The sequence below is a fragment of the Genypterus blacodes genome, unplaced genomic scaffold, assembly GCF_046128005.1.
Source record: "Genypterus blacodes isolate CSIRO-AG114 ecotype Tasmania unplaced genomic scaffold, CSIRO-AGI_Gbla_v1 ptg000103l_1, whole genome shotgun sequence".
Taxonomy (NCBI): Eukaryota; Metazoa; Chordata; class Actinopteri; order Ophidiiformes; family Ophidiidae; genus Genypterus; species Genypterus blacodes.
The window spans coordinates 377,540-389,036 of NW_027466907.1; the positions used below are offsets into that span (position 1 = coordinate 377,540).

The 11,497-nt window shown below is 41.7% G+C and overlaps 1 protein-coding gene across 2 annotated transcripts; it reads right to left on the bottom strand.

Moving 5' to 3' along the window:
* Positions 1–119: 119 nt before the first annotated feature.
* Positions 120–10,813, bottom strand: LOC143008330 (CD9 antigen-like). 2 transcript variants are annotated; one of them, XM_076160039.1, is made up of 8 exons: positions 10,675–10,813; positions 4,163–4,265; positions 2,276–2,373; positions 1,854–1,928; positions 1,664–1,765; positions 1,455–1,544; positions 1,088–1,171; positions 120–970 (listed from the first exon to the last, which is right to left on the bottom strand). In XM_076160039.1, the coding sequence occupies exons 1-8, from the start codon at positions 10,741–10,743 to the stop codon at positions 905–907; spliced, it is 687 nt and encodes a 228-aa protein (XP_076016154.1). In that variant the 5' UTR covers positions 10,744–10,813; the 3' UTR covers positions 120–904. The 2 variants fall into 2 exon arrangements, with proteins under 2 accessions (XP_076016154.1, XP_076016155.1); XM_076160040.1 differs by lacking the exon at positions 10,675–10,813 and adding an exon at positions 7,723–7,939.
* Positions 10,814–11,497: the final 684 nt, after the last annotated feature.

The following is an 11,497-nucleotide window of genomic DNA, read 5'->3' on the forward strand; positions in this document are numbered from 1 at the left end:
TTATAAATTTTTCCAACCTAAGATATGTTCAAGAACTGCTTTGAAATCATGAAGAAATCTTATAGAAACCATCTTTCTCTGTTAATGGAATACTTTTACTAACAAAAAACAAACCAGTGTATTTATTAGTTCTTTTATTTGGCATCAAAGATATGTTTGAACTCCATTTCATCAAAATATTTGCATAAAAATCCACAGTTCTGCTTTTTATAAAAATCAAAGCTCATCTTCAATCGGCAACGTAGCATCAGAGCCAAACTAAGCGAAATAAGCGAAATAAAAATAAACTGCACAGTAAAAATTCTGTTAGCTTCAAAAAAGACCTGTTAGGTTAACGATCAGTCACTGGCAAATGTTAACGGTTTCTCACTCAAACTCAACTAAAGTCGACATCTTCCTGCAGCGAAGAGCTCACATCAAAAACTCAAAGAGAATTCTGGGTATTATCGTCTCGCACAAGTCCACTGGAGGGCAGCACAGTCAGGAACATCTCAACCCATTTCCTGCAACCACTTTAAACCTCAATATGTGACCTTTGTTGTCGTGCGCTCTGAGGTGGTAGAAGCATTTTATTTGTGGTTGAATATGAAATTTACATCACAATATTCTTCCATTATAGTCTTATTCATGGATATGGATTAATTTGGGCCTACAATAACCAGTTTGTGCCTCTCGGTCATTTTAAAAGAAGAAAGTAGTTTGTTTTAAATCTGAGCGTTCTTGTGGTGACGTTAAAAGGAAGAAGCGCGGCCGAGGTCTCACACTCTCACAGGTCACAGAGACCATCCAGCGTGAAACCAAGCAGCAACGTAAAAGTAAAAAGGTTAATATAAACTCTGTGAGGAGCTCTAAAGCTCAGAGGGTGTAAACATAAGTTAGGTGGAGTTTGTGTTAGTGTGGGTGTCTAAACAAAGTCTCTGGATCGTTTGATGGCGCAGCAAAGCATCATGCTGAAGATCATCCCAAAGATCTGCCAGGAACAGACAAAACATCAAGTTACACATGTCCGATTTGACATTGTTCTGCATGTGTGTGTTGGAGCAGATGGATCACACACACACACACACACACACACACACGCACTCACCATGATGACTCCGATGCCAATGCCCACGCCGCCGATGATGTGCAGTTTGTTGTTGAACATCTCATCAATGGCAGCTGGACAACTCTGAGCGGATACGAGGACAGACAGATGGGATTTTAACCCAGTGTCTCACGGTGTAGAGGAGAGTTATTGCTCAGTCCAGATAAATGTTTCTGAACATTAAACAGCTCATGATTTGTTTTCTGAGATGATGCCGACTTAAATTCTCCCTTTCCCATTTTATCTCCCAACATCCTGCTCCAAAAAACAGCAAAAACTTGAATTTCCATTATATGAGCACAATGAGGCACCAACAATGGGGCTTTAACCCAGATTAAGGAAGGAAAAAGGCTGTGTATTGCATTACCGTGGTGATGAGGACTTCCAGCCCCTCCTTTTTGGGACAGACATCCTTGGCAGCATCAATCACTGTCCCTGTGGGACCGCAGCAGTTCAGCTGAAGAGTGAGAAGGAGGACATGAGTTTGACTTCAGCTTGAAGAGAATCAGGGACTGTGAGGAAGGACAAGAGGAAGGTCCCAGAAACTGAAGAAGGTGAGGAAGACGAGACCCTCACCCCAAAGTGGATGAGGCGGAGTGTCTCCTTCAGCGCGTCCTGTCTGGTATCTTTGTAGTTGGTGTAGGTCTGTTTATAAAACTCTGTGACATCCTCCACCACCTGAACACACAAACAAATTCACACCGACTGCCAACAACAACAACAACAACAACCGCCGCCGCCTGTCTGTGTGAGTGTGCGTGTGTACCCTTTGCTGGTTGGAGAAACCCCAGATCCCTGCGGCAACTTCCACGGCAAAGATGAGGAGCAGGAAGAAGAAGAACTAAACCACAAAGATGAAGAGATCCTGATCACCATCCTCTGTGCATCAAACTTCATGCTGTACTTGAAAGGTTGAGTACTATAAGACCTAAGACTTATTACTTGTGTATCCTAATTTGATTTTTATTTCCCCAAATGTTCCAGCAGCTTCTGCTAAATCAAACTGTTGCCTTTTAAATCATCTATATGAGACACCAGCCATCATACTGGACCACCGTTTGATTTAGAAAGTCAAGATTTATTGATATAGTATATTGGAAACTTTTCCGAGTCTATCAGAGGCTTGATGACCTTCATATGTTGTCATTTTGTGTGAGTTCATCATTCTCTAAATGTCACATGACTCACCAATCCCAGCATGCACGGCGACTCTTTGATGGCTCCACAGCAGCCCAGGAAGCCCACAACCATCATCAGAGCCCCCGCTGCGATCAGGATGTACACGCCTATCACACACACACACACACACACACACACAGAGACAGAGAGATACAAGCAGCTGTCACTTACACACTCGCTCCAACACATCAACATTTGCGTATTACTCGTCTGGTTTCTCTGAAATATTCATTTGCATTACAAATTTTGTTTTCACATGAAGCTGCACAAGTTTAAACGTTGCAGTTTACATGTAATAAAAGTGAGTTTCTACAGTAACACGCAACATCATCCAGCCTTACCATGTTGTCATGTACTGGATACAGAGCAGCAAATACACATTATACTGTGTGCTCACATGAATGACTTCCCTTGCATCTTTGCCTGGACGCTTATATCGGATTTAAAATGCGACCCAACAACGAGTTACCAACAACATGACCACCAGAATATTTGAACCAAAGCCAAATTCAGTCACATTGTAATAACCTGTAATCAAATTAATCCCAATCTGAATATGAATACACTCATCAATAGTGTCCGATTTCTTCTCACTCACATTGGTGTTCAAAGCTTTAAGAAATTAACTAAATGTGGAAAATCCTCCCAATGTTGATGAATCAATTATAAACTTTCATATATGCCGCTGCTCTTTGTGTTATTCTGGCAAATCGTCATCAAATCCTGAGTGGATCTGTGAGGAGAAGCTGCAGTAAGTTGTCCATTGTCCCTGCGTTTTGTTTTCATGGAGATGAATCATAATTAATCGTGAATATAAAAAGGGATGAAAATGCAGATGTGGGATGACAGTAAGCGCAGCAGTGAACAAACAAACTGTTCCTCCTCCACAGCTTCGTTTCTGAGCCGTTATTAAGATGTTTGTCATTTCTAAACAATCCTCTGTCGCCACCCAGCTTCCCACCCGTCGATTTTGATGGAAGGAGACAAAACGAGGAGACGCTGGGGGGGGGGGGGGAGAGAGAGAGAGAGCGAGAGAGAGAGAGAGAGAGAGAGAGAGAGAGAGAGAGTCCCCTCACTTTCTGGTGTGACAACTTCTCCACAGAACAGGGACGTGGAGGAACAAAGGCGTCCCCTGTGTAGCAGTGAAGAATGGAAGCTATGTGCCGAAAGCTCTGCCAGGCCGAGGAGACGCCCTGCAGTGAGTGGACAAACTTCGGCCTCATGTGCCCTCTGCACACACACACACTAACGTTTCCTCAGTAAAACATTGGCGTCCTTGATAATAATGCAAAACATCTGTCAGGGGTAACCTGCAATAACGTTGATCTGAATCAGGAGACCAAAAGTATAGAGGCACAAAATTCAGTGAAACTCCATTGTTACTAAACGCACCGTGTTCGCCCTCACCTTTGATTGATTGGTTGTCGACAAAAGCAACACTATAAGGTCTATTTCATTTTTTGCACAAGTAATGAGGTCACACGTCCAGCATGTTTGGTTCGAGTCGACCGATTCATTCATAATGAGACGCAGCACTTTATGAAGAATGAGCCACGCACTCAACTTCAGCAGCCAATTATAGCTAAATATTGCCTTTTATATGATACAATATATTTTTGAAAACCTAACTTATAAATACTTTCTTATTCCCTTCTGTATTGCAGTGTAGGGAGGGTCATTCAATCATCATCAACACATTTGTAGAATAAATAATATTTTTCCAAACAGGTTAACTTCCGGAGGGAGTTGTCATGGCAACATTCACAGGCTAAAATTGTGTCCTGTTTACAAGCTGACTTCCTTCACCGTGCAGCTTGTCTGTTGCCAAATTTTAAGGTGTAATATGACCTCAGCCTGTGGGGGGTGGGAGTTGTGTTTGTTGGGGCGGGGTCTTACCAGTGAAGAAGACCGTGGGGGCGTCCTCTCCTTCAAACAGCCCCGCTGTCCTGGTGTCAAAGCGCAGCCACAGCCCCACGGCCAGGACGCCTGTGCCTGCCAGCTGCAACACACAAACAAATGACGTCATGTACACATTAAATCAGTCATTTCATGTCTCCCTTTTCCTCCCCTCCCTCGCTTTGTTTGCCACCTCCCCCCATCCCTTTGCAGCCATCATCACCACATCCTTCCAGCCTTTTTTCAGCTTCTCTCTTCAGCATAAACGATTCCCCAAACTGGAGATGCAACAACAGAACAGGCCTGTGCTGCTGCCACACACGTAAAGGAATGAATCGGAGGAACACATACTCACACACTCAAATAATAAACCCAGCAAAACCAGCCGCTTCTCATCTTTCTAAACACCTGAGATACTCATCCTCAGTTCTACTCCATGTCAACATGAGTTTAGGCCACAGCCTCATATAGAATCAGCTTGTTTGTGTTGTTCCCCGTTGTGGTAATCTGCAAAAGTGATATAAGTTTGTCCTCAGCAACCACAAAACACAGTTTACCGACACCCAAACACTGCTATGCTGTCATACAGCGTGAGCCATCTCTGTGACGTGTGTATGTGGTGCAACAGCAGAGTGTGTGTGTGTGAGTGAGTAACATAAGGAATCAGGCTAACTGGCAGATTTTGTCCCAACATGTCCTCGGTATCATTCCTGCTACAGTCTGCTGACCGTGAATCACACACGCACGCGCCACTTGTAATCTGACTGACTTAAACCCACTCACTGCCTGTGATATTTCTCCACAGAATCATACCAACATCTGCTGACGCACAGATCCACGATGAACAATGTACTTTAGGATCATTTGTTTCTTCCTCGTCACCGTCTAATCAAGCTATAATCAAACCAAACCAAACGTCATGTGTTGCAACTGAGTCTTTCCACTTAATCTGTAGTGTTTCATTGATTAACTGATTAATGATTTAATAATTATACCTGAAAAAAATGTCCATCTCGAACCCAGCTTGGTGACTTCAAAGTCCCCAGAAATCCCCAAAAATCCCCACAGAATTGTGTGTTCACATCTTTGACATGGGAAGCAAACATCTCACAAAAAGCTGCTGTGCAAATCATTGATCTCCTTTAGCTCTGATAAAGGATAACATGTTAAAGGTTACATGACACAACATTTAGGATAACAATGTGTGTGTTTAAGAGTTAAGTCTACATTTGAACAGCTGATGATTCACTTTGTTGACTCATTCAGTGCAGAGAAAACAGATCCAACAAAAGTATGGAATGTGAAACATCTGCAGACGTGAACACTCATGAACCTCGACTGATCTCAGATTTATTAACATCTGACACACACACGCAAGTCAATGGCAACATTCAATGCCTTCAACTTAAATGTAAAGATGTCCTCTAAATCAATGTGAACTAAGACGCCATCATTCTTCATTAACTTGTGACATTTGTCATCAATTTTGACCTATAATACACTAAAAGAAGTAAAATAGCAAATATTGAAAAGAGTTCTGAAGCCAATACAAATTTGACCAATTAATTGAACTTGCATGATGGCGTCTGTGAGCGATTATGACTGAAACAACGATATATTGCAACTTCTTTTGACATATCTGCCAATATATAAGCAAGTACTGATATGTGTGGTTAGTAAATGATAGAGTGATTGATCAGAGAGGGTAAAGTGGGAGGTACAGACAGGATACGGGACGACCTGTTGCAGTAAAGTGCATTCTTACAGCCATGTTGATGTGGAGTAAATGCACTCGGGGGAGCGTCGGGTGTTTCTGTGGTGGCAGTAATGAGCCGTCTGAGGCATCATGGAGGCAAACAGCCTTTCTCCTCCGAGGGTCACATTAGCTCTCAGGAACCACACAGGCTCTCTGCTGCACCATCAACTGCTAAAAGCCACAGGAAGAGCCAAGTCCAACATCAGAAGTCATTCTAGATTCTGACGGATGAGTTTGTCATCAGTAGCAGCTCTACTTCTTTGCTTACTTCAGCTCTTCATATCTAAATACGTCCACATATATTAACTACTCAACTTAGCTCAGTTGTTCTGACATATTAATGTCTGTCAAGGATTTAAAGTTTGTTTTAGTCAGGAATGTATCAACAGGTAGCTAACAGAACAGGTCATATTGTTAGATTGAGCTGTTCCATCTTCAATTTGACTTGAATAAAAGTTAAGATTTGAGTTTCGTGTTGTTCGACTGGGTCGCCATGGAGACAACCGTAACTCATAACAATCTACGTAGCATTGTTCCTCTAATCACATGCGTCATGGCCGTCTCTCCTACACGTCAAAACTATAAACATGAGATCAGACTTACAACACAGCACACAGCCTGAAGATTTGAAAGTAAATCCTCCCCCCTTGATGTTGACTCAGATACCAAAGACGACAACAGCAGATTACCACACACACACACACACACACACAAATATCAATGAAGTTCTCAGAGTCCAGGTTGATTCAATTTACAATGATGAGATTTTCCCAAAAAATGTGACTTGGGATTCTTCTGCAGTGACCAACTGATCTTATCAAATACAGCAGGAGGGTTGTTCTTATCATGCAATCACTTTGTTTGCAGAAGACTTTGTTCTTTGTTATCGTCCTTCACTTTCTTCCCTCAGAACGTTGACTCATAATGGTTCTTTACATTCCACTCTGTTATAGGGCATTTTTCTGCCCCACTATTTGACATTTTAGGGATAGATTTGAGAATATAGGCACCATCAATGGTCATCTAATCACAAAATGACAATTGGCAGACTCAACATTCCAAATATTACATTACATCCATGACTGCATATTGTTTGTATAAGTTATTGGCCACGAGTCCAAACACACACAACTGTGTACTCAACATTAGGTCAGTATAATGTAATCAACCGTTTTATATGACTTTCATAACTAGAAGTCCTGATGTACTTTTGTCAGAGCCGCTCAACTTTTACAGCGATTCAGTTTCTACATGACTCAATTATGGCTCCTCCCACACCCAGACACACCACACACACGCACGAGGTGAAGTTGCTAAGCTGATCGGTCTCTAGGAAACATTACTACTGTTTATCTATCAGCAGTTAATCATTTTTCAAGTAAAATATGGCACAATTTCTTGCTTTTTTTTTATTTTACTTTTGTTCAGACAAGCAATCCATTTGAAGCTCACCAGTCACATTTTTAAAAGGACCACTCAAGAGTTAAAACAATAACCAGTAAATCATTAAATACAAATGTGCCACAGAAATGACCTGAGGCTAAAAGGAACTCTGAAGTAGTTTTGTAACCAGCTTCTTGTGATCTTTCAGTTTTCCAGCTCCGCTCTGCTCTATTCAAACAAATGGCACACACAAGCAGTCAAACCAAGAGCAAGAAGAATTCAAAGCAGGTCACCTTTAAGAATTCCACAAACCTGTTTTCACCCCAAACAGTAGCAACCAAACCACTTCAACATCAGCCCTGAGTCACGAGTCTTATCTAACCCCAAATATTTCTGTGAAAACGACGCTTGCCAAACATACCCAGAAGAGAAAGTTGAACACAAACATCAGGTACTTGACGCACTGCATTGCCCCCATGGCTCCTGTTCAGTCCGACACGATCAGAGAGAGAAAGGAAATCCTGAGGCGAGCGAGCTTTGTTAGAGAACTAAGACCTTCTCGTGTGACAGAGTGGAGAGAAAAGAAGCAGAGAGACAGCAGGAGGATTCTTTTTGGGTCAGTGAGCCACACCCATGACTGACTCACCTGGTTATTATGAGGAAGTCAGGGGCAGGGGCTGAGAGGGTGAGGGAGGGTAGGGGCCGGAGCTTAGTCATGCTGTAGTGATTCTCCAACAGAGACCAGCTGATTGACCAGGTGAATTAGATTAACCAGTTAATCAGTAAACCAACAGTGTGTTCAGGGAGGGAGTTCACCCCATCAACTGGGGTCAATACATGGAGGATGAGTGTGTGGGAAGAATAAAGAATTTATACTAAAAGCATCTGAGGATCATGTTGGAGTGAGAAGAATACACACACATGCAGCGTCTTTAAGAGTTATATGGCTGTGGTTTATGTCTAATAGGCTGCATAAGAATATGACAATAAATTACAAACATCGGTGTTAAATATCTAAAAACAAACGAACGCCAGTTTTCATTTGAAGCTGTTACATAACAGAGGCTGAGCTATGAAAAGCAGCCAAGAGTTTCAGAAGCATCTGGAAAGGGGTACCAAGTTAAAAGGCTTTTATTTGCACAGGTGTGGCCGATATGCTGCCTTTGTTTAACACGTTCCTGCCCTCTAAAGAAGAAAAAGAAGGAAATGCAGACAGAAAGCCATTGTGCTTCATGTTGGAAAATCTGTTAAAGTGGAAATTACATACAGTGATAAATCATCTTGAATCAATATGTTATGAGCCTAAGCGTTAAGTGCTGTAGAAATGGACCTGGACCTCCACCAAGGCCAAACACAACACTCACAAACCAACATGTCTGCCCCGTTAGACTTTAACAATGGGACTGGTTGACCATGGAAACCTCTCAATGGTAACTAGAATGCTCTCTTCCTTTATTAGATTAGGAGATATTCTTGGATTGAATTGATAATTCAATATAGCTGAGCTGCTCTGGATGGAGCTGTCTGTTGGGTAATCTTGCTAACACACACACACACACACACACACACACACACACACACACACAATCGAGGGAAACACATCACAGAGATCATTATTGAAGGTAGTTTTTGAATGAGTAATGAAGATGAACATCACTTACTAAAATCAATAATTCTGAGAGTGTTTGAACGGTAATGAAGGCTTCACAGGTCACACACACACACACCACACACACACACCACACATGCACAAACATGCACACACGCCTCCTGGGACTATGTTTTTGCTGCGGTAACTCAAGCTGCCCTCCTCTCCCAGTAGACCCAGTAAAACCAACAACGCCAGCTTTGTTTCCAGGCTGCAGAAGCCTCCTCCACATCTCTCTCTCTCTCTCTCTCTCTTCCTTTCCCATCCTTCCTTTCTTTTTCTCTTTTTCCCTCAAAATGTCCCAAGTATCCACCTATGTTTGACAAGTATCCCACTGTCCGAGCTGCCACCTGTTTGATTCATATTCCTCACTTTCCTGCACGTTTAAGAATAGTTGAGTGAGGCGGGGAAGATGAAAAGAGAGGAGAGAGAGGGAGAGAGAGAGAGAACAGGGAGACACAAAAGACGAAGATGAGTTCAGAAACAGAGAGAGTGGATACAAAGGTAAAGAAGAAGACAGTATAAGAGGGGCGAAGGTGTCCGCACAGCACAGCATCTGTCCAACAATTACAGATTAGGCTCAATGACGCTCCCTACTGGGAACATTCTGAACTGATGCAAGGCAGCACCACTGAATCAGTCATGTACTAATTTTTGCAGTTTTACTTTACATTGGGTAGGGAAGTGAAACTGTGACTTATACATTTAAATGACAGTTACATTCGGTATTGAAAGCCCCAGATATGATTTGGGTGACTAGTACTTCATAAAGTGTAATATGTACATTTATAAATGTGACATCATTGTAACTGTTGTTGGTTGCCATCACTTTGTAATCTGATGACATCACTTTATAAATCTGATGATATCACTTTATAAATCTGATGACATCACTTTGTTAGATTGATGATGACATCATTATTAGGGGCGGCAGTAGGCAGTAGCTCAGGTCATAGGGACTCAGCTTGGGAACGGAGTGGCTCGCCGATTCGAGTCCTGTATGGACCAAGAAAGTGGACTGGCAGCTTGAGAGTTGCCAGTTTGCCTCCAGGGCACTGCCGAGATGCCCTTGGTATTTGAGCAAGGCACCGAACCCCCAACACTGCTCCACGGGCGCCATATCATGGCTGCAAGTGTGATTTGACCCAATTTAAGTTTCTATTCTTTTGTTTGTTTGTTGCTGAGAGTCTTGACACTCATGTACATAACATTGAAGCGACAGTTTTTTTATTTGTTTTGGCTATAATTTAAGTTTTTGGACAGATGTGACACTACAAGCATGATTATAAATAAAGTGGTGGGAATAAAATATATTAAGTTGAATACATTTTAACCTTAATAGACAGCTGAAGTCGTAAATGCTGTTGTTCCCTTATATCATCATTATTATTATTTAGTTTCAAGGGTAGTTTATAGATTATGGAAAATTTTAAAATATTAAAATCAAAATATTTCATAAGGGAATATTTCTTTAGAAATGATTTGGTTTTGCAAACACAGATATATGAAATAGATAAAATAACCAATATGTCCTTAAAATACCAACTTTGAATATTATCAACCTAAATTATTCACTTGTTACTTGTTTGCCGAATTAATTAGTGGTTTATAACTGTTGAGGTTGAATTAAAATGCTAGCAAACAAGCAAACAAGACGCTCAAAGATTTTTTTAGCGATAGTGAAAATAAATAAATTATAATAATAATAATAATTTCGTGACTCACCCAGAACACAAAATTAAAGATGAAGAGGACATATTTGACGCAGAGCTCCCAGCTGCTGAGCGCGGACATGCTGACGGTTTGGTCGACGGTCTCTCCGGTTTGACGTTAATTTCAGTTTAATGACTTTATCACGGAGTCTCGCGCTCGCTTCGTGGGCTGACGGGGCGGGCGGGAAAGGGTGCGCGCGCCGAACAGACGCAGCTCTGTTGCGCCGCGCGCGCCCGAGGAACAGAAAAAACCGAGTCACCAAACTGCTGACAACACCCACAGCTTCTCACCAGCTTCTCTCTTTCTCTTTCCTTTCTCGCTCTCTGCCCGTTTCTAACTTTCTTTCTCTCTCCAGTCTCCTGTTTATCTATTTTTTCTGCCACTCCCTGTCTGTCATGCTTTCATCACATTTTCCTTTCCTCTCCATTTTATGTGTATTCATTCCATCCTCTCTCTCCTTCCGCATGCCCTTATCTCTTTTTGCGCCTTTTCCTTCCTTAAAATGACCCAAAAGAATGAAAATCCCCCTACAAATGGAGAAGAATTTTCATTTTAAGTACTTCTACTTAAGCACATTTATACCACATATATACTTTACTTACAACTGAATTAAAAAGAGAGCCCAAACTGGATTTTGGATGAACATCCTGAATACTATACTCACAGTTTTTTCTATGTATTTATTCGTGTTTCTACATTCCCCATGGAAAGTTTAGGTGCAAGTGTGAGTATTTTTGACTGTTTTTATCTGTTTCCATTTTTCATCTCCCTCCTTTTTGTTTCTCTGCTTCATTCCTTTCCTCTGACTCTCTCTTTCTCTCTCTTTCTCTCTCCT

Coding starts and splice junctions, on each gene's coding strand:
- LOC143008330 (XM_076160039.1), bottom strand. CDS start 10,743: ATGTCCGCGCTCAGCAGCTGGGAGCTCTGCGTCAAATATGTCCTCTTC. Junction 4,266..10,674: donor TCTTTAATTTTGTGTTCTGG/GTGAGTCACGAA, acceptor TGTGTGTTGCAG/CTGGCAGGCACAGGCGTCCT. Junction 1,766..1,853: donor GTTTCTCCAACCAGCAAAGG/GTACACACGCAC, acceptor TTGTGTGTTCAG/GTGGTGGAGGATGTCACAGA.